This window comes from Dromiciops gliroides, chromosome 2 (genome assembly GCF_019393635.1).
Source record: "Dromiciops gliroides isolate mDroGli1 chromosome 2, mDroGli1.pri, whole genome shotgun sequence".
NCBI lineage: Eukaryota > Metazoa > Chordata > Mammalia > Microbiotheria > Microbiotheriidae > Dromiciops > Dromiciops gliroides.
The window spans coordinates 387,444,692-387,468,326 of record NC_057862.1 but is presented as its reverse complement, the minus strand read 5'-3'; the positions used below and the strand labels follow the sequence as shown (position 1 = coordinate 387,468,326).

Here is a 23,635-nt window from a genome sequence, read left to right as displayed (position 1 = left end):
GTGAATGATGTTACCTGCAAAATACTATGTTTGGAGCCCCAATTCTGCAGGCCTTACTCGAGCAGAAATGATCTGGAATTGAGCCCAGAGGGAGCCGACTTAACAGCTGCTAGAATCGCCCAGATGCAGAAGGGGATAGGCTGCTTTTAGTCACTCTCTAAGGTCCTTAAGGTCCTTCTTCCTTAGTCCTTTTCCTTCAGGTCTTGGAACAGTGGGGGGTGGGGGTGGGAGTAAGGGAGGATTTCTGACCCTAGGACCAATTGTTCTTCAGGGATTACATGCATCAGTACAGGAAATGGCCAGAAAGATGAGCAGAGCCTGGCTTTGTGGTTTTCCGCATTTTAGCTAGGGAAGTAGCAACTTAACACAGTGTGTGTGTGTGTGTATGTGTGCATGACATTGGGGAGGTAGGCAGAAGTGCAGGCATGTCCATCTATGTGATTCTTTGCATATATTTTTCCTTTTTAATGGCACAGTTGCTCTTAACTCACCTCTGTGTGTGGGTCTGATTTCACGTGCATGCATTCGTGTACACAAGGATGAGATCTATAAGCAGAGTTTTGTTGTCACTTGCTGTGGAACCATGTGCGAGTCATTGTATGACCCTGACATTCTCTGATCCTCAGTTTCCTCATCCGTAAAATGGGGATTATGAATCCTTTACTACCTACTTCAAAGAGCTGTTTATGTAGAAAGCACTTTGTAAACCTCAGAGTGTTAAATAAATGTAAGTTATCATTGTTTTTATTATCTCATTCTCATCTTTTTGGATAGAGCTCAGATGACTTTTCCTGGAGCAACTCACTTTCTTCCTATTGCTCCTTTATACTGAATGTTCAGTGTACTATCCCACACGTTATTACTATCATTAAGTGGAGACACAATATAGTGTGGTGGGAAGAGCCCATGTATGGGAGTCAGCAGAAGGGGGTTCTAGTCCTAGCTCTCTTACTAAGGTCCTGTGGTGCTGAGCCCTGGCTCTAGAATCAGATACAGTAGTTCAAATCTGATGCTTTCTTCCTGTGTGCCTCTGGGCAAGTAGATCAACCTCTCTGGACCTTTAGTTTCCTTATCTGCAAAAGGAAGGTTTTAGGCTAGAAAACCTTTCAGGTCCTATCTAGCTCCTAGATCTATGAGCCTACGAATTTCTGAATGTCATTTTGCTCCTCTGCATCTCAGTTTCTCCATCTCTAAAATCAGGGGCTTGGACTAGGGGACTTAGATGAACTCTGAGTCTTCCAGATCTGGTATATCACAACCTCAGGGAAAATCCAGTGATGTGTCCACATTTCTAGGAAACTAACTTCATCTCCACTGAGTGGGCTCCAGTCACTGGGTGCTAAGAGAATGGAAGGGACTGGTGTGCAGGAGGGTTTGGGTGGAGCAGCAGCTATTTCTATAAATGGGACAATTATCCTGTGTTCAGCACATGTCTAAGATGAAGGCCACATCTGTGGCGCCTATTCTATGGTACTTATCACCTGCTCCGTAAAGAGAAAAAAAAAAAAATCCGTTTTTCTCTATGTAAGGAGTTAAGGGGGTGGGTGTTGGGGGAAGGCAGCTTCCTAGAGCTGATTGTGCACTTTCCCATCTGATTGCCAACATTTATTCAATTACTTCACTCATTACCAGTGTGAGCCTCCACAGCTCACCTAAAATCTCCCCCTGCTACCAACAGATCTATTAGAAGGCATGTGCACCTGGCAGGAGTGTCTAAGGATTAAAAATATTCCAGAGGAAGAGTGTGCCTGCTTCTTGAATAACTTAGTCTCTTGCTCCCCAAGCTGATAAGCCTTGGAAATACTGCAGGAGAAATTCAGGGGAATGGGTTGGGGGGAGGGAGGACTGCTGGGATAAAGAAGGGGTGGGGTAGAGAGAGAGTGGAGAGGATGGAGGCTAGGTGCTCCCACAACTCTTAACGGCAGAGTTTCCATCTGGAGGAGTCTCCTAGGATCTGATCCAAGATCTTTATTTTAGTGAAAGAAGAAACCCTAGTTTAGGGGAGACAGAGATCCAGCATTCTGTTCTTTTCATAGAATTGTAAAAATATTAGAGCTGGAAAGACTTTAAAGATTATCTAGTGCACCCCCCCTTATTTTACATATGGGGAAACTGAGACCAAAAAGGGGAGGGGATTTGCCTAAGGTCATATAGTTAATTAGTAGCAGAACTGGGATTAAAATTCCTGAGTCACCTCCCTATTGATATTATGCTATCAATTTTTATAGACCCTTTGCCCAGGGTAGGTAAGAATTTAAACCTGTGAGTGGAAAAAATTAAAGATGGCCACTCTAAGGGGAGGTTGGGTAAACTAGATAATGCAATGTAGTCTCATTTTTTTCTGGTCCCCACCTCTCTGGATCTTTGGGGGATCAAAGAGACTTTAACTTCCTTTATCGAAGGCAGTTGGAATGTTACCTCTAGGAAATGGCTGCCTATCAAAGGGGTCCTAGTGTGTCTGTTTAACCAGTGACCCTTCCCTACTGTGTAGAACCTCTCTAGTCCATGACCCATTCTCTGGAAGAGGCCCTGAGACACTGCTTTGGACTTTGTAGATTTTTGTGTAACTGGATGACTGTATCTGTTCATTGATTCATTCAATTTCAAAAGCATGTATTAAGCACATATTATGTTTATAACATTGTGTGTGTGTGTGTGTGTGTGTGTGTGTGTGAGTAAGAGAGAGAGAGAGAGATAGCATTTATTGTTTCTGAAGGAGAAGGAGGAGATGGAGAAGGAGGCAAGCCAGGAGAACACAAGAATATTCAAAAAACCCAAGAAAGTCCCTGCCCTGAAGGAGCTTACATTCCAATGAGAGAAGACAACACATAAAAGGGAACAGAAAGTGGGGACAGGAGGTATTCCCCCAAAGGGCAAGATCCAGAAGAAGTTTGCATTGTGGACTGTACCATTTGTTGTCCTCCGTGCTCAAAGAGGACCAAAATGACATTACTAAGTTGGGGTCAAAATAGGGTGTGTCCATCTATGGTGGATCAGACCAATATGAGCTCAGAAGGTTCTACCACAGGTCAGGAACAAATAGTCCATGTGAACTTCTGGAGTGGAGATGTCTCTATATTTGCACATCACGTTTCTTCTGAGCTACTGCAATTCTGCTTTGCTCATAGAGCACAACACCTTCTCTGATGTGGTCAAGCCATGTAGTGCAGTCCCGTGCCAGTGTCTCCCATGCCTCACAATCAATTCCAAAGTTTCTTAGAGAGACCTAGAGAGTAGACTGTACTAGATTCAGAGTAAGCATGGCTAGCATGGGTGCTTCCTCTAATAGAGGTTTGGCTTTACTGTCATACGGCAGGGATCTTTTCCCTAAGACCTACTTTTTCTTGCTACCATCTGCTTAATCCCTCATACCCATTCGTGTAAACCTTACTCCTCACCACATCCCAGTCTTAAACTATTCTACCTTCCTATGTGCCCTTTGGACAAACTTTCTTAAGGACAGGGATATCTTTATGTGCTCCAACCCTACACCAATGAAATCACTCATTCAGAACAAATAAAGGATTATAACTCACATTTCTGTAAACATTTAAGTTTTGCAAAGAATTTTCCTGACAGCTTTGTATGGTAGGTAGTGAAATGCTTTTCCTACATTGTTATTTCTATTTTTAAAAATCTAGATATACAATTTAATTGCTTCTAGGAACTCCCAGTTAGAAAATTTACTAATGCATATGCATAATGGTTTTTGTTATTTGTAGTAATTATGGTCTTTTAGTCTTAGAATTTTCTGGAGTACAAAGAGGTTAAAGAAATTGGCTAGGGTCACACACCTGTGTGTCACTTGAACCCAAATCCTCCATCCCCCAGGACATTCTCTCTCCCTCTCTCTCTCTCTCCCTCTCTCTCTCCTGCTGTCTATCTCCATATTATAGATGAGGAATCAGAATAATACTTGTACTTCTCTTCTTACAGAATTGGTGTGAGGGAAACCCTTTATCTACCAAGAAGTGCTGTGAACCTTGTTAACACTATTATCTTCGAAGAACCAAAATGTTGGGGACCCCAAAGGGCAACGGAGACATGAACTGCTGTGGGAAGAAAATGGGAATCCAGAATGAGAAAACCATATAGAGATGTAACAGAGCAAAGCTTGTAAAGGAAACATTGAGTGGGGCCAACGTGACAGGTACAGAGGCTTCTAAATCAGCCTGCAAATGAGGCAGCATAAATATGTGGTGGACTAACATTGTTCCATAACTTCCCTGCAAGGGCTGCATTTGCTAGTGGATGGCAAAAGAGCAGCCAAGATGAATCCCAGTGACATCCACCCCACTCCTCAGGCATTAATTACAGGAAATTTAATACTAGGCAATGGAGGAAAAAAGAGGACTCCCTGGAAAGAATGCCTACCTTTAGGCTGGTTTATTGCTCATTAGTGGAAATGGGGAAGGAGGGGAAATTCAAATCAGAAAGCTCCTTGTTAGACTGTGCTGGAAGGCAGGAGAGGTGGAAACAGCACTTAAGCAGCAGTGCAAAGGAGTGCAAGTTGGGAATGGGAATGGGAATCAAGAGGCCTCCAGTTTCTGCTCTGCCATTTACTTACTGGGTGACCTTAGACATGTCACTTAACATCTCTGAGGCTAGTTTCTTCCCCAAGCAAGTCAAGGGGGTTGTATTCAGGGGTGTCCTTGTAAATATTTAACAACCAGCTCTCCAATAAGGAGGGACATACTTTGAAGTTTAATTTGCATTATTAACATTTTTCTCTGTCACTTTCTCAAGTCTAGATATCAACAAAAGAGTCAATCAAGCCCTAATTTGTAGCATTCGTTACAAATTGCCAGAGTATAAATGCTCACACTGAAAATTTAACAATCCACTCTCAAGCTGACTCCAGCATATCACTCAGATTAGGTGGTACATAAGGTCTCTTTCAAGTTCTGTAAGTGTGTACTGTATTGGGGGGAGGGAGACCTTTTCAGTGTGTCTCAATGCTTCATCTTTTCCCTTCCCATCCCCCTGACCCAATATCACAGTCCATTAAGAAATGGCTGTGCAATTAACTTTTGATTATCCCTGCTAATATCCTGAAATGGAGGATATTCTCTCACAAACAAGGGATAATGTAAAAAGCATTTATATCTGACTTTAGAATGCTATTAGAATGCAATTATACACAAGTCTCTCATATATACAATGACACACACATATTTTGACATTCATAATGTTTTATTCCCAGTTTCAAGCTTCCCTCTCTACCCCCATCTTCATTCCAATCCTTCCATTCCCATCTTCACCTGCACAGCATGGTGCACATGAAAGAGCATTGACTGGAGGGAGGGGACCTCTGTTCAAATCTTTCCTCTGACACTTGGTAGCTATGTGACCTTGGATGAGTCACTCACCTCCCTGAACCCCACATCACCCCTCATCTGTAAAATGTTAGGCTAAATGACCTTTGAGGTCCCTTCCAGCTCTGTGGGTCTAAAGGGTCTGTGATCCTTTCTGTGGAAAATATTGATGATCTGCTTAGGAATATTGAAGAGATGCCTGAGCTGAGATTGGATACAGTAATGAAGCTTGCAGTACCAGTGATGTTTGCCCATCTCTCTTGGAGAAGAAACAATTGTTCTCCTTGTCCTTTCAGACCCACAAGGAATCCCAATCTAACTTCCATTCCATGGGGAATCAATACGCATATGTAATCAGAATTTGCCAAAAGGAGAAAGGTCACCTTCTTTTTATGTTGGGGTTAAGGGAATTATTTATTGAATGTTACCCTTTTGGGGTTCACTTAGAGAGAGATGTTCTCTTTGGGTTAGATAGGCCCTTCCTAAAACATTCTTGGAGCTTTTCCCCAGGTTTCCCAGAGGGCTCCTTGTTCCTCGGGAGCTGTCCCCTCCAGCGCAGCTATAGAACACTCTCCCCAGAGCAGGCAGCTGGGAGTTCTCCCTCTTCTATCACTCTGCATTCCTTATCTGATTGGAAGGAAACACTCCTGAAAGAGATCCAGAAAAGCAAAACAATTCTCAACAGGTGGAGGGGGGAGGGAGGAACTGGGGAATTAAAGGAAGGACAGAGGCTGGGAAGAGATAAGGGAGGAAAATAACCAGGGAAGCACTCATCCTCATATAACCATCCAGTCTCCAGAACTCTACTAAGCCCTGCTCTAAGCATCAGGAGGGATCAGAGATCCATTTTGTGCCCTGCTGCCCTTCCATACTCCACACCAGAGTCCAGGATCAAAGTACATTTGTCACCTCTCAACTTTTTCTACCCCAGAAATAATACATCTACATTAGCAGTGGTACTGTGAAGAGCATGCCAATCTAGTGTCTGTTGGTTGCATTCAGAATTATTTCCCAGATCCTCCCTTCCCTAGCTACTATGCCCCTTTCCATGTTAGCCCTCCTCTCCGGATATACCTGTCTCATTCATTCTACTCTACTTTTTCACTGTACCCTCTAGAACTCTCATTTTATTGTTAACACACTCCTTCATATTAGAGTGGGGCCCTACTCTGAGAAATTATTTTGTGCATATTTTATTTTTAATTTTCTATGCACATGCTGTTATCCCCCAAAAGAATATAAGGCCCCTGAGGTCAGGACTTGTTTCATTTTTTGCCTCTGTATTCCCAATGCTTAGCTCAGTGCTTGGCATATAGTAGGCAATTAATAAATCCTTGTTGAATTGAATTGAATAGAAGCAGTGTAGCTCCGTGGGTGGGGGGGGGTTGTGCCCTTCTCTCCATCCCTTCTGTGGGTAACCTATAAGGGTCTATTTTTAATCCCACTCCAGTTACTAACTTGGTATGTGTCTAAAAAAAAAGTTGCAAATTTCTGTACTTCCATTTCTTCCACCCACAAAGAGGGACTACAACTCTAATTACCTCCTGGAGTTCATGGGAAGAATTTAATCATAGAGGCTGAAAGGAGGCTTAGAATAGAGAAAGTGAGGGCCAGAAAGGATCTTAAGAACAGAAAACATCAAAACTGGAAGGGATCTTAGAATACATCATGTCAGGGCTGAACCTAACATTAGAACATTAAAGAGCAGAACTGGAAGAGGACTTAGACATCACTGAGCCCAATTGATTCATTTTACAACCAAGGCACTTGAGAGACACTGAGTAGTGGTGGAAAAAGCACTAGATTCAAGATCAAATGACTTGGATTCGATTTCCAGCTCTGCTACTAGTACCTGTGACCTTAGTCAAATCACTTTACTTCCCTGGGCCTCAGTTTCCTCATTTGTAAAATGAGGAGGTTGGGCTAAATGGCCTCTAAGATCCCTTCCAGCTCTGCATCTAAGAGACTATGACCAAATGTCTCATCTAACTATAAATCTACTTGCCCAAGGTCACCCATTAGTGGCAATGTTAGGATCACAATCCAGTTCTCCTGATTCCTAGTATGTCTCTCATCAAAGACTAAGCAGAACCTGGATTTGTCAGCAGGATTCAGACAGAATTACACTGCCAGGGAATGAGACTTGGTGTGCCTCAGCCTCATCTCATGTGTAAAAGCTCCCAACAGTCTTCCCTCCTCCTGGCAAGACAGGATGCCTCTTTTGGTAGGAAGGGTCTCGGATAGGCACGACAGGAGCACCACAGGCCAGGAGAGCATTGCTTTGGCAGAACATGTGACAACTGTCAGTGTCTGGTTCACACAAGGACTATTAGCCCCCTGCCTCCACCCAGAGAAAGTTTATCCAATAAAATTCAGGAGAGAAAACAACACATCCTGTTTTATGTCTCTCTTGTTGTAGGCAATGCACATCTTTGGAGATCTGTGGATGAAAGGCACCATATAAAATGCAATCAATTATGTATCACCATTACTGAATTAATCACATGTATGATTAATACAGTAATAATAATTAATGGAAGTATGGTCTAGAGATTAGAGCAGTGGACCAGTGGGGAGGAGTCTAAGATTGTGCTTATCCACTCTGCCACTGACTTGCTCTGTGACCTTGGGAAGGTCTCCTAAGCTCTTGGTGCTTTGGACAATTTTTCTCTCAGTCCCCCACACCTTGGAAATTAGTATAATGACCCATCTATGCTTTGAAATTCATGGAAAGGACCTAGTAAGAGTAAAGACTGTTGCCATAAATAAGCCTCAGAATCTCAATTGCTTAAGGTCAATGAGATAGGGACTATAGATTTAAAATGAGGAAGACAATTATAATTCAAGTCAACAAACACTTGGTAAGTACTGCCTGGGTACAAGACACATAGGCCTTTTTATATTTTCATCAGTATTTGCTCATATTCCCCCAGAAGGTAGGGACCTGAGGAAGCAGCTCTAATACAGTGGAAAGAACATTAGATTTAGAATTAGAAAATTGGGTTCAAATCCTAAGCCTGCTCATTCTTATCTGTGTGCTGTGGGCCCCAGTTAGTGACTTGTGGAGGGAATGGGAGTGGAATCGATAATATTTGTTAGGTCTTTCTGGCTCTAACTTTCTACATGTTCTAAAGCTCTTTCTGGCTTCTTTGATTAATAGCAGTTATTCCCATTAACTCCGGAGGGTAATTGCAGGGGGGGGGGGTGTTGGACTAGATAATTCCAAAGTTATGATGTTCCTAGACCGTTCACTCATTTTGCACCTTAAACTGGCAAGTGCTTTTTGAATGTGAATTCCAGGGGCAGCTAGATGTCGAAATGGATAGAGCACCAGCCTCGGATTCGGGAGGACCTGAGTTCAAATCTGGCCTCAGACACTTAACACTTACTAGCTATGTGACCCTGGGCAAGTCACTTAACCCCAATTGCCTCAACAAAAAAAGAATGTGAATTCCATGTCTTCCATTTGAATCAAATTGTGCAAAGAATACAAGATCATACTAATTGAGAGATTGATTCTGCTGGTTAGCAGCAAAACAGCAGAGATTTGGGGAGGTATGTTAACACTTTCTGGCCCCCGGGGCTGCTATCATTTGACTTCATTTCAAAGCAGAGGCAAGGCCCTTTAATTGAATGAACAGGTTAATGTACCTTCAAAACAGACATACTGAGTACCAAAAAGACCAGGACTCTGATTTGTTTTTCCATTATAGATTAGAGACCCTGTTGGGCACAAGGTGCAATAACTATAATGAAGGGGGGAGGGGGAGATCTGGTAACCAGGCCCTATGAAGAATTCTCTTCTCAAGGGGAGGATAATCTCAGTCTTTAGAAATCTGAAGGTCTGTCATGTGAAATTTTGGAGAAGTGGTATAAAATATCATGTGAGAAATGTATAACTGGACAAAAGATGGGTTCTTCATATTGAAAGAACAAGGGGGTACCCACTGGACTGTTAGTATATTCCACTGCTCTCCATGCAATGTCAAGAAAACGTGAGGAAGGCCTCCAGCACTTGAATGAACACCCAGTGGGGAATTTATGGGAGAACAAGGAGAAGAGTCAAACAGGATAGGTAGATAAGCATAACTTTTGATCTCCATCATTAGAGGGAGTGCTCCCATTGATAAAAAATCACAGAACGAGTGTGGTATTTGTTGGAGCCTTTTGAAAAATAGGATTCAGTGTTTATTTTGTGTTTCTCCAGAAGGTAGGACAAGGACTAAGCAGTAGACAGGCTGATACAGGCTAAGGAAGAGATTTCTGACAATTAGAGCTGTTCAACGATGGAACAGGCTACCCCTAAGAAATATCAAGTTTTCTATCACTGGGGGTGTACAAGGAGAAACTATATGATTATCTGTCGAGGATATTGGAGAGAATTCCTGCATCTAAGATCCCTCTCAATGCTAAGATTCAATGAGTCTTATGAAAATTCTGATAGTTTTCTAAAGGCTGTTGTGCTGTCTTATCAGTTTATAATAACAATACTAAAGCTAGAAGGAACCTTGGAAGACAGAATGATAGGAAGGGCTTTAGAGACCGTGTAGAAAGACAACAACAAGGCCTTCCGGGGTATTTGGCTGAGGAAAGGAGAAGACAAATTACTCATCCAGAAGCCATTTTGAGGCCAATTGACAACAGTTGGGAGAAAAGGGTATTTTCGGGTATTGTCACAGTGTTGCATTTTGACCTGTTGTCGATAAGAGATCAGCTCTGATCCTTTTGCTCCTGTGTTTAGATGAAATGGAAATAAAATGCAAACTCTTCCAGTTCTTGTTTGCTGTTCCTGACAACCAGGCAGGCCATGATGATGGAAGAGCAGGGTTTTTCCTGGGGATTAATGATTCTGCCTGAGAAGAAAAAAAGAGGCTGAGGGGACCTCAGTCCATCATTTCCTTTGGGAGGTGTCCTGAACTATGCCCCCCATTTTTGATCCTTGTAGGCAAATTTCATGATAATATTTTCACCTTGAAAGTTGCCTCCATTTAAGAAGATGGGGAGGCACTATATTGGGTGACTAAGGGATATGCAAAAATCTAAATCTAAATCCCCAAAGGTGATGTTTCCAGGGTTAACCAGCAAATCAGTGACAAAGCAGGGGCTTAAGAATTCAGGAACCTTGACTCCTGGGCAATGCTCCTCCTTGTGCAACAAGTGTGGCCTCATAATTCTACAGTGTGGAGATGATATTTCACGATAGGCCTTGAAATAGAACTGGGGGGGGGTGATCTCATTTTTCAAGGATGAAGAAACAAGGGCAACTTTGTGATTGGTAATAGGAAAGGGTTAAAGTGGAGAAGCAGTAGGGGATAGGGCTTGCAATTCTTAGTGCCTACTCCCTGCATCCTACATGACCTTGGACTAACTTATAGTCTTATTGTCTCTGCATCCCAGTATCTTCCTTCTTTATGAATCTGAATAACAATGATGACTTCCCTTGAGATATTCAGACCTAGACCCATCCAGTAGAGGAAAGGAACTATGAATACCCAGACAGCCTCCTAGAAGTCCTCTCTAGAGGACAGAGGAATCTCCTTTTCAACCCACAGAAAAACTGTACATCAGAGAATCTCTTAGGGGTTGAAGAACTGTGATTTGCCTTAACTCATAGACTCTTAGAGGGTCCCCCTTGGTTTCTCCCCCAGTCCCTGGAGGAGTTCTCCGTGTCGACCACAGCTCTCTGCCAGGGAGGGTAGGTGCGATGACACCTTTTTGTAGCTACATGCCAATCCCCCTACTCCTCCCGTGGAAAAATCTGGCTTGGCTTAATCAAAAACAGATCCCATCAGGGTGGAGGCGTTGATGTGTCAGCTGATATTCAGTCTCTGGTTATTTGCTCAGTTCTCTCCCCCCCCCATCTTCCCAAATCCACCCACCCACCCCTTTCTCCACTGCTCTGGTCCTTATGTGTAGCACTGAAGAAGAGAAAGAAGCCTTCTTGGATGTTAGAGGGGAGTCCTCGGAGCTGACTCCAGAGATCAAGGCTCTTCCTGGCACCCTGTCTGGGTTTAGATGGGGGCAGCTCCCACTCCCACGGGCCCTTTGCCAGCCCAGTGGAGACCCTTCTGCTACCCCGAGGAAAAGAAAGCTGCAAGAAAACTCCAGGAGGAACAGTGGCTTACCCCCCAAACATTCATGACTAAACTGGGCTAGGGATGCACCCTATTTATAGTGGTGAGCTTGCCCCCAGGCCCAAGAAAGGAGATGTTTAACCAACTAGCCCTCAGAGCAGCCTTGCTTCATCACAAGACGACTGCAGGGACCAGGGCACCTCGCTGGCCTTGGACCACCCTGCTCTCAGCATTCCCTCCTCTGCTGCGGCTCTTCCCCTGAGTCTGGCTGAATTTCTTTCCTGCAGCTTTAAGAAGACCATTGCTCCGTGGTGGGATGGTGTGTTAAAGCCACACAGAGGAAGTTACGCAGCCTGGATCAGACAGTGAGATAAAAGCTCCGATTGTGATTGAAAGTGATGGCAAAAGGATTTAGCCTCAGTATTAACTTGGAGAGGAGTGGAGGGGGAGAGGGAGAGGGAGATTTCCTAAAGCTCCCAGCCATCTGTCCTGGAGCTCAGCTAGGGGGATGCTGACCGTCCTAGATGAGAAGAGGTGAAACCCACCACAGCCCAGGAAGGACCACATCCCAACCACTGTGGGTTCTTTCCTGCTTCTTTTCAGGAGAGAGGAGGAAACAAAAGTTTAACTTGTTTGTGACCGACCTCCGACTCCACCCGAGTGGGAGGCGCGGGCAGGCTTGCCTGCCCCCCTCCCCTCTTCCAGTGTCTCTGGGACGGCTGCAGGCAGCTCCACATGCGTCCTGATTGCTCTCCAACCTCAAACTAGCAGCAGCAGCGGCAGCAACAGCAGCAGCAGCAGCAGCAGGAGGAGGAGGAGGAGGAGGAGGAGGAGGGAGGAGAAAGGACCAGCTCTCACCCCTACATCCCCCTCACCCACCCAGTCACCAGTCAGAAGAGAGGCAGAGCCCAGAGGGGGTGATGGTGCTTTGGCTGACTGACTGACCTGCGCTCCTCGGTGGAATCTGTCCGTCCCTCACTGCGCCTGTTAGAGAGGCTACAAGCCCGGGTAAGGCGGAGAGGAAGAGAGAGAGGGAGAGAGAGAGGGAGAGAGAGCAAGGCTGGAGGGCGGGGGGGGGGGGGGGGGGGGGGAGAGCTGCTGCAGCTTCGCAAGGCTGGTTTCATTTTAAAAGGGCTCCGGTGACCATGCAGGCTTTCCCCCTGATCGCGCGACGCTTAAAGCAACCCGGTGAATTATCAGATGTAAAAGTTATTTAGCAGCGTCTTCTACTAGGAGAGAACTGGAGTCACCCCCTTAGAGGGGTGTGTGTATGTGTTTGTAGCAAAATCTTAAAGGAGAAGGTTTTCTTTTTAGCTGGCTTGGAAGGGATTGGGATCGTTGGTTTGCCCTATTCGGGTTTGGGGGGTTCGTGTTTGTTTTGTTTGTTTGAGAGTGTTAGGGAAGAATGTCTTGCATATATCAGTCTGTGTTTGCATGCAAAAATAATTAACCCTTCACTTGCTTCCGATTCCTCCCCTCCAATTTAACTGCCACTTGGGAGGGGCAGAAACAGTACTCTCCCCTCACCCCCTCCTTCTACCTCTCCATCCAGACTGCAGACTGATGACTGTCAAGTTGCAAAGAGCGCCTTCTTTCCAGACATGACTGGGAAACTTCTGTCCTGGGTCGGACTCTGACTCCTAGAAACAGGGATGGGTAGGTGGGTGGGTGTGTACCGATCAGGGACAGTGTGTGAAGGAGAACGGGGATGTCGTGGGGAAGGCGAGGGAGCAGCGAAGCTTTAGCTGCAAGTTGCTTGCATTCCCGAGGCTTCCCCAGAAGTTGTTTGCTTAGATATTGGTGCAGCTGCTTTTTAAAAAATGGTTTTATGCTGGGGAAATGGAAGGGGAAAAAAGATGCAACTAATTACTAGGGGGCTTCGAGTGGAGTCTCCTAATTAAAGGAGGCGATGCCAAATGAGTAGGGCACTCTCAGTGCTGGCCGGTGCCAGGGGTTTTATTAAGTGCATTATTATTAATTAATAACGTCGCCTGCACACAACTTTCAATAAAATTTGCCTCGGAACTGCTCAGAATTAGCCCGTTTTTTCTAATGCAGGAAACTTGCATTCAATGATCAGTTGTAGTGTGGTTCTTACTTAACTCCAGCCCTGCCGAAGTCAGTTGCCCGCTGCCACCCACCGGCTCCCTGTACCTACTCCTGGCACCCACAAAATGTGGAGAAAGATCCCTTCAAAACAGCCCCAAAGGGACTTTTTGTACAGGTGCTCCTCTCAACCCTGTACCCTAGAGAATTCACCTTAAAAAAATAATAATAAATTTCTTAACTACCCAGAACTTTGTGAGTAGTTGAACCAAGCGGGGAGCACCCTGGCTTTTACCCCTGTTTTCGGATGTCCTCCCTCCACGACCATCAGCCTAGGATCAGCACCGAGTGCTTGAGCGTGCGGTGAAAAGACACCAGTGAGGAGAAGCAACCGCCCACCTCCAGCCACGAATGCCTGATGAGGCGAAGGGAGGTGGAGGAGAGACAGCAGACGCCGCCGGCTGGGAGGTCACCTACCTGGCCTCTGAGCTTGGCGCTCCCGTCTTCGTTTCTTCTTTCCTCTCGCTGAACAGCTTTCCAGGACGGCCCGCTTTCTCAAGCCATCCCGACAGCTGTCTCCCCAAGACCGGGAAAAGTGTCTGTGCGGGTGTGTGTGTGGCGGGGGCGGGGAGGGGGAAATCACGCTGAGAAGAACGGTTGGGGACTGCAAGTGGACCGGATCCTGTCCTTCCAAGGAGAAGACCCTTCTAGGAACAGTGCGTTGGGACCTGAGTAGCTGCTCCAAGTTTACTCATTGTCACTGGAGCTGTCTGCAACTCTAAGTGTTGCCTGTCTGAGATCCCAACCAGACAGAAGAGGCGATAATTCAATACAATAGGAATCTCAGTTCGACTGTCCTGGTAAAATCCAATTCGGTGTGTTTAATACCCTGTCTATCAGTACCCCTCCCCCGTTGCCGCCTTACCCCCCCCCAACTTTGCTTCTCTAAGACTCTTAAACGAAAATAAAGTACATTGATTCTATTTGTTTCCGAGAGCAGCAGTTTCTTAATAATAGCAGGTGGAGATTTATTTTCCAAGGAGAAAGCAATCCACCAGGATGAAACCTCTGATTATGAATATTTCTCCCTCTCGTTTCCCACCGCCTGATTTATGCTTTATTATTCAGAAAACTCTGGTGATCTTTTTTTGGTATTGTTGTTTTGGCAAAAACAAGCGTAATGTTAGAGTGCTGAAATAATTTCCCACCACAATGTCTGCAAATGCCTCACTTGATTAACTGGTTGGTTGGTTGTAAATACGTTTCCCAGGCAGATTCAGTTGTTGTTGGCGCTTTCCCCCACCCCCTTTTTTTTCCGGGGAATGTGTGGCATTTAAGCTAACAGAACTGAGGAGCAATTAATAGATATTTCAGTTTAGCTCCACACAGTTCGCCAGCCCGATTGCCTGCCTTCTCTCCCTCCTTCCCTCCCGCCGCCAGCCTCACACTTAGACATAGTCCTTCTGCCAGTAATGCCGATGAAAGCGGTTGTGTTCTGCAGGTTAAGAAAAGGGATCCCTAAAGTTAACACCATGTCTAGCCCAGGGAGATCAAGAGAGACAATTGTTTCTGGCTGGACTCAGTTCTGAGCTCTACCTGTCTGCTGTTACTGAACAGTTGGAAGTCACCCATTTGATGAATTAATTAGGAAGGGGCTGTTTTTGGTGAACACAACAACAGTTCTGATATCAGCATTCAAACCTTTGCCTGTCACACACTATTTTATTTTTACTACATTTACTCATGCTGTAAAAATAGAACACAGACGGTATTCTTTCTGAGAGTTTTCTATCAGGGAGCGTATTCAAGGCCAGGCTAGCTAGCTGTGTGTTCAGAGGCTTTCCCTCTAAACAGCACAGAAAGATGAGGATGTTTTAGGTTCTCATTCATCTCCATCAGGAGCCCTTCATCCTGAGAGAAGGGGAAGGGGGAGAGGTTAATACAGATGTATGAATGCCCCTGAACAGGGATCAATGGAACTATAATTTAGGGCTTCACCCAAGACCTGATAAGCCGAGTACTCAATCTGGACTGAGTAAAAAACAGCTCATCCACTATGTCATCTTTGGCAGAGGGTGTGTGTGTGTGTGTGTGTGTGTGTGTGTGTGTGTGTGTGTGTGTGTGTAAGAGGGATTCATGGAAATTTATGAACTCCTCAGGTTTCATGTTAGAAAATTGCCCTTCCCATTTCCATTCTTGGAAATGTAGATTGGGGATCACAATTATGGTTCACCATCACTTTTGGGATAGTTCTGGTGTCATATTTAACAAAATAAGAAACAATAAGTAATAACTCATGAATCTGGTGTTAATTCATCATAAAGAGACTTGCTCTCTTGGCTAAGTACATTACAGACGGCTGGTTAATATGGCAAGTGTCCATTAGTACTACGGTTATAGTATTTAAAATATGTATGAGTACAATCATATTAATTATATGATTTAAATGATCATTTATATAGTTTTATAATAATTATTATTGATAAAAATGATAATAGCAACCATGGTGACCCAAATACAAACAATGAGAGTAATTGCACTGTTCTTGGTTCTAAACAGAATACTCACTAGGAGGAGATGGCATTGTTCTTCTGAAAGCCTTCAATATTGCTATTTCGTAAATTTAAAAAAATATATAAATTTTTATATTCCAAATAAATTTTGTTTATGGCTCTTAGACTATGTTTTCCTGCCCAGTATTCTTATTTATTGGCCTATGTTTCTATTACTATCTATTTGTCTCTACCTACATTCATAGTCTAGTCTCTGACTTTTAATGCTCTGGCATTTTGACTTGCTAGTAAAGCAACTATTAAATCTTGGCTTCTGGGGATCTTTTGGAAAGTCTGAAGATTTTCACACACACACACCCAGGATGGGGGGAGCTATTGCTGAGCTAATCCCCACCACTACCAATGATAAGAAAACCCATCACCTTTTTTAATGATGTGCTTTTTCCAGATGCACAATTCCAATATTAATAAAAATAACCCACATTTCTCAGGAGACCTTGATAGATAGCACACTAATTTTTTGCACATTTAGTTGGAGAGCTTTTGTTCTTGTAAATCTTTATCTCTCTCTCTCTCTCTCTCTCTCTCTCTCTCTCTCTCTCTCTCTCTCTCTCTCTCTCTCTCTTTTTAATTTGTTGCAGGTGTTGTTGCTAATGAGCACTCTCTCCTCCCTTCTTACAATGAAAGACAAGCCAGACCCCAGATACCTGGATGGATTGGTAGCTGAAGCTTCAGAAACTTCATAATAAGTTGCCTGTGGCTAGAAGCCAAGGTCAGCTGGTCTCCTATTAGTGCCTATCCCCTCTTCAAGTAGAGCAAAACAACCCATCCCCTGATCAACACCTCAGTGGCTTTTTATTTTTTTCAGATGAATCACAAGATAGCTGTCACTTTAACCCCATATGAAAGTCTTTCTATTTTTTTGGTTCCAAACATTACATTCAGTCCCAAAGAGGAATATGTTTCCAGCTAACATGTACACTACCTGATTTTGTTTTATTTTTTTCTAATTCAGGCTTGGGGGGGTTCATTTTAAGTTCTTTCCAGCACACCACACTTTAAGGACTCTTTAAACCCTTCATTGATTGGAAGGACAAAAATTTAAAGCAATCTGATCCAGCCTCATGCAAGATCCCTGTGGATTTTCTCCCTATCTCATTTCAAAACCCTGTCACCATTTGAGAGTGTGCCCAATTTCATCAGTTTCATCTCTAGGAGAAGACACCCACCTTGTTATGCCAAGAATAGGGGGCTGTGAAGTTATGGACGACTTTTTGACCTGCCCATCAATGGTGTGAGAAGCACTGGTTCTGCATTTTTCACATCAGCTGTCCAGACTTGCCTTCTGGACAAAGAGGTTCCTTCTTGCCTACAAACCAGTGATCCTTGGATCTCTGGAATGTCCCTGGCCACTCCTGTTTGGTAGATGTGGCATCTCCATGTTGAGCCCATCATTTACTCCTAACCCAGACGCTGCCTTTCCAGGGCCTCTTCGGCCCCGGAGTCCACCCCCTCCACCTGCTGTCATGCTGCTCTTGGTGTCCCTTCTGTTACACTGCCTCCCATTGGCCATGGGGGACTATGACATTTGCAAGTCCTGGGTGACTACGGATGAGGGCCCATCTTGGGAGTTCTATGCCTGCCAGCCCAAGGCCATGAGCATGAAGGACTATGTCACCGTGAAGGTGGAACCGGCTGGGATCACCTGCGGAGATCCCCCAGAGAGATTCTGCACTCATGTAAGTAGATGTCTTTCTTCCCTGTTGGTCCATTTGAAATAAATGCCTAGGGGTGGGACAAACCTCGAAGGCAGGTGATCCTAGTAGGGGAGTTTCCAAGTTCTCAGTTCACTGTCGTCCTCTCCTTCCTCTGCCCTTCCTCACCCTCAACCCTGAACGTGTGCAAAAGTGCAGGTTACTCACCAGACCATAGGACACAGGGTAAGGTAGCTAAGTAAAAATTAGATCTTGATCCAATGGGCACTCTCACACCTTAATCCCCAGTTGAAATCATCACTACCCCTTGCCCTTCTTCTTGCCTTCTCACCCCTCCCATTGCTGGCACTGCTTTTTCAGTTTTACTAAACTTGATGACATTAGTTTGCTCCTCTGGCCTAAGAGTGAGCAGGCAAAAGTCTATTTACAAGGCTTAGGGAATTGTCCAGTCCTCCCTCCTAGATATACTTCCCCAGTGGCCTAGAGAAGTGGTTCTCTGCAGGCAACTTGGGTGGGTCCAAATGACCCTGCCAACCAATGAACTTAGTCATTCCCTTTTGGAATCATAGAGCTGAAAGGGAACTGGCAGCTTAACTAGTTCAACCTCTTTCATTTTACAGTCAAAGAAAATGAGGCCCAGAAAGGCTATGTTATTTCTTCAAGGGCATACAGGTACTACTGGAACCATACATACTTGAAACCCATGTGTGTAGACTCCAAATCTAGTTCTTGGTTCACAGTACCATACAATGATCAGAACAAATGGGAACAGTGGTGCTGTTTTTTATTAGATATTAATGAGAAGTGGTTTTTTTCAAATCCATGATTTTGTTAGTAGGAAACTGGACATCATAGATAAGGCAGCTGGATACAGAGTCACAAAGACCTGGGTTTATTCATACCCTGACTCAGTCACTTCCTAGCTATCTTATCCTGAGCAAGTCATTAAACCATTCTGTGCCTCAGTTTCCTTATCTGCAAAATCAGAGAATTGAACTTAATGGCTTTAAGGTTCGTTCTTTCCAATTCTAATGATCCTACTATTGTTGCAATTGAACTTCCAGTTGTAGTCTTAGAGAGTTGCCCAACCAAGACGTTAAGTTACTTGCTCAGGGTCATACAGCTATAATTTGTCAGAGATTACAGAGAATTTGAACTCAGGTCCTTGGGATTCTATCCCAAACTATCCCAAGATCTATCCCAGTTTTCCAAACTGCCTTTTGCTAGTGAAGAATAGCCTTAGAAACTTATGAATAGGGGCAGCTAGGTGGCGCAGTGGATAAAGCATCGGCCTTGAATTCAGGAGTACCTGAGTTCAAATCCGGCCTCAGACACTTGACACTTACTAGCTGTGTGACCCTGGGCAAGTCACTTAACCCCATTGCCCCGCCAAAAAACAAACAAACAAACAAACAAAAAAAGAAACTTATGAATAATAATACTAATGTTATATTTGTAGGGGATTCTATAACAAAGCTTCTTAAACTGTGGGTCACAAAAAACTTGGCAACAGTAAAAGGTTGCATATACCTATATTATATACCTATACATCCTGGGGTCATGTAAAAATTTCTTGGGCAAAAAGGGGTCGTAAGTGGAAAAAGTTTAAGAAGCCCTGTTCTATAATATATCCAGCATTTTCACATAAATTCTCTCATTGGCCCTCACAATCCAGGAAGTTAAGAGAGGGAAAGGATGATTATGTCCATCCAGAAGTGAAAAAATGAAGTCTTAGAGAGACTAGACAATCATGTGATTAGTAAGTGGTGGACACAGGAATAAAAATCCAGGTATTTTTGACTCCTGATAAAATGCTTTTTCCTCCATATCTGCTTCTCTAAGAAATCAGCCAGTAGATCCAGGCATACTTGAGTTTCTTCCCTAAGTTGTGATGCAAATCCTTTGTGACCTTGCAAAGGCCTTTCTGTTTCTTGGTTGAAATTGAGATATTATTGCTGATCCACACACATACATGTATGGGCACAAGTGGCTGCTTCTGTTTCTGCCACATAGAGATCCAGCCAAGAAGGCACATGGATCGGGGAAGCCCTCCCCATGCCTGGAGGTGACTGTGAAGGTCACCCCAGCACTCAGGAGTAGGGAGAGAGGGCAGTGCTTTGGGGGGGGGCAACATTAATGAAGACCTTGGCATCCAGGCTTTTTTCAGGGCAGGGGAAGGGGTCAGAAAGTCCAGAATGAGAGTACCTGGAAGGTGGCTTCCCTCTTCTTAGCATATGAGAGACCTGCTCTTCACCCTCCAAAATGAAAGACAGCCACTAGCTCTTGTATTTAAAACCTCGAATGTATTTTTTTTCCTTTTAAATATTAATCATTGCCTTTTATTTGGCATACCGCAAGGCTTGTTTTGATGGGGGAGGGGAAATGGCTGATTCATAATTCAAAAGACTCACTTTTGTTTAAAGAGCTTCAGGGGTCAGAGACAACCATAAAAGCCAGATCAGAAGCCCTCCAGAATCTATATCCAGTTCAGAATAATAAGCTCCTTCTCCCCTGACCCCATGCCCACTTCCCTCCCCTTGATGGAGCCCTTGTCCTGAGACTGACAGATCGTGAACCAGGCATTAACCAGTCACTGACTGATAGGCTAAACTTGGTCCTGGACTGTCTCCACCCCACCCACCCCCCAACACATCCTTATTAGTATCCCCTTCCCTCTTCTCCAGACCCCACCCTCATCCTCAGTGAGGACAGAATAAACTGGAAGGGTACTGAAACAAAGCATTTCTAAGGTCTCTGTTGCAGGCAGCATCTTAGCATCTCTCTACCTGTTGGGCTGCCTTCAATATTTTATCAGGGACTCCCATCCTGACCTTGCCCTTTATTACAAATGTGCAGCCTATGAGCATGAGACTGTCTGGCTTGGTGGGGAGAGTGGCTTTGAGGTGGTGGTGACCACCCTTTGAGGACTTGGCTTTCCCAGGAGTGAAGGGACTCTTCAAACCATGTCTGCTGACTTCAAATCCAATGATGTTTCTACTACAGCTTCAAACATTCTCTGCCCTGCCTGCTGTTTGCATGCACTTTAAGATCTGCAAGGCACTTTCTATACATTAGCTCATTTGAACCTCACAACAGCAGCAAAATGGAATATAGATAACATTCTCCCCATTTTAAAGATGAGGAAACTGAAACCCAGAGATGGTAGGTCAATGCTTTTCCCAGGGTTACACACCTGGTAAGTGTCTGAGGTGGGTTGGACCCAGGTCCTTTCTTCCTTCACATCCAGCTCTATACACTGCACAATACCATCTTACTTAAATAAGGCTGGAAATAAACAGCAGAGCATGTCTATTCAGGGTCAGTTTTGCCAACTAACTCTCCCTAAATGTGATTGACATAAGTGTGAGGGCTGCTCCCTAACAACAATGGGTCCCATGCAACTACACCCTCTGTCCAGTCGCCAGCAATTCTGAAAACATGACAGCCCCATCTTCCCTCGATCCAAAGCCAACCAGTCTCCATGCTATGAAAAACTCATGAAGCAAGAGACCATCCACACTCTGACCATTATGTTTCTACAAATCTAGCTACATGTCCAAAACTCTAGAGTCCCAAAGGCCACTACAGGGAGGCAGACTAGGGTGTGCAGAGAACAAAGAAGGCATTGCCTTTTTCAGGGGTATGGGGTGAGAATTCTCCCTCTCCACTGCCTCCCTCCTTCTTATTGTTCACATCAACGCCCTTCTAGCAAGGCCACCTGAGAAATGAATTGTAAATTTCACTCTGGCGAGGAAGGGGAGGGGGAAGATAGACAAGATAAATGAATAAATAAAAACCTGGATGGTTCTAAATGCACAATGAGAATTAATAGGGAAGAGCTCTCAACCAAGGATGCTTGGGCAAGGGTGAAATTTGAATGAGCGCTGCAGGGCTTCAGAAGTGGTAGCATGCCACCTTCTCAGCTTGGGGGAAACACACAGCACCAGGAGTTCCTATTCTGGTCTATGGACTGGGGAGGGGATAAGAAGGGGGAGTAGATGTTACCAGTAGACACCACTGCACTTTCAGCCTCCCTTTGTGGAGGGTGGGAGATGGCTTGGCATAGTAAGTAATTAGGCAGTTCTCTGCAAGGAAGAAAGGTTGCCAGCCAGCTACCTGCGCTGCTTATAAAAAAGGAGGAAAAAACTTTCTTTGTGCCTTGGAGACAATAGCCAACCTGAGGAGAGGGATAGTGGAGAGAGGGTAAAAGCCAGTGGCCAGAACTATTCTTTATGTCCTTTTGTCAATATCCCCATTATCTCGGTATCAAGTGACAACTTAGCGTGGCAGATAGAATACTGAACTTGGAGTCAGGAAGACCTGAGTTCAAACAATACCTCTGGTCCTAAATGGCTGTGTGATTTTAGCCAAGGCACTTCTCTCAACCTTGGTTTCTTCATCTATAAAATGGGGATAATAGCACCTGTCACAAGGGTGTTGAGAGGATCAAATGAGATAATATATGGATAGTGCCTTGCAAAGCTTACAATGCTATATAAATGCTAGTTATTATTATTATTTATGAATATTGCAAGACTGGAGTAAGGTGGTAGGGCTGCACACTCATTTCTCTCATTTGATAGTAGCAAGTTAAGGTATTTGGAAGGGATTTGGAGGGATCATATATACATATATAGGTATATGATCACATGTAGGATTAGGTATTGATATGTGTGTATCAGATATCTATCTCCTATATAGGTATTATATATGCATGGACAAGTAGGTGGTGCAGTGGATAGAGCACTAGCCCTGAAGTTAGGAGGATCTGAGTTCAAATCTCACCTCAGACACTAGCTGTGTGACCCTGGACAAGTCACTTAACTCCAATTGCTTTAAACATTGGGGGCCATCTTCAGTAGCCATGATATATATCCTGTCACTGGACTCAAATGGCTCTGGAGGAGAGGAGGTTGGTGACCAACCCTGACTTAAAATCCAATTCACTGCAAGTCATGACATCACCCTGATGTCATAGTTCTCTTTGAGAACAAAGAACAAACAACATCATATATGCATATGATATATAGGTTATGTATGTATATACATATGTATAGAAGCTACATATGTACACACATACACATACATACACACACACATATATACACATATTTCAGTTGTGCAGTCATTTTTTCAGTAGTGTCTAACTCTTTGTGACTGCGTTTAGGGTGTTTTTTTGGGCAGATACTGAGGTGATTCACCATTTCCTTCTCCAGCTCATTTTACAGATGAGGAAACAGGGTAAAGTGACTTGCCCAGGGTCACACAGCTATTAAGTGTCCAAGACCAGATTTGAACTCAAGAAGATGGTTCTTTCTGACTGTAGGCTTGGCACTCTATGCACTGTGCCACCTAGCTTTCCCTACACACACACATACAAACACACATGTGTATCTATTTCTCTCTAGATCTACATATTTCTGTATAAAGGCAATGTGTATGATTCAGTGGGGACAGAAAAGTTGGGTTCAAATTCTGATTCTGCCACTTAAAAATCATGTAAAGTTGTGCAAGATGTCTTCTGTCTCTGGGCTTCAGTTTCTTCATGTATAAAATAAGGGTTTGGGACCAAAGCAGAGGTGCCAAAATTGTGGTTGTACATTATAGCCCAAATTACACTTGAGTGTGGCCCAACTGGATTGAAATGTAATTGGGAAATATTTTTAAATATACAATACAGGTAATGCTAACATGTAGTTTTCTAAGTCATCCTGTGCCTACAGGGACCCTCATGTATGGTTGAGTGGCCCATGTTTCTATTTAATTTGGATACCACTGGATTTGAGGATGTCTGAGGACATTTCCTGCTTGAAAGCTCTGCTATCAGGATTTCTGAGGCATCAACAGTGTTTTCCTAAGACTGGGATCAGCTTCTTTCTCCTGAGGTTAACCCACTCAAAGGTACCACAGGGCTTCCATTTTCTCGATTGGAGAATCTTAAAATTTAGAGCCAGGTATGACCTTAGAGGTCA

General features: G+C 44.1%; 1 protein-coding gene and 1 long non-coding RNA gene across 3 annotated transcripts in view; one reads left to right on the top strand and one right to left on the bottom strand.

The window, feature by feature from the left end:
* Positions 1 to 5,204: 5,204 nt before the first annotated feature.
* On the bottom strand, positions 5,205 to 14,726 carry LOC122741451. The gene is made up of 3 exons (XR_006354841.1): positions 13,913 to 14,726; positions 12,930 to 13,029; positions 5,205 to 5,962 (listed from the first exon to the last, which is right to left on the bottom strand). It is a non-coding gene; the product is annotated as an uncharacterized LOC122741451 (long non-coding RNA).
* Positions 11,200 to 23,635, top strand: part of NTNG2 (netrin G2) — a 109,544-nt gene continuing 97,108 nt past the window's right edge. Inside the window, exons 1-2 of one of the 2 annotated variants that reach the window (XM_043984935.1) lie at positions 11,200 to 12,397; positions 16,590 to 17,687. In XM_043984935.1, coding sequence (XP_043840870.1) covers positions 17,388 to 17,687 — 300 coding nt within the window. In that variant the 5' untranslated portion in view covers positions 11,200 to 12,397; positions 16,590 to 17,387. The remainder of the gene's footprint in view (positions 12,398 to 16,589; positions 17,688 to 23,635) is intronic. The other variant, XM_043984937.1, reaches the window with a different exon arrangement.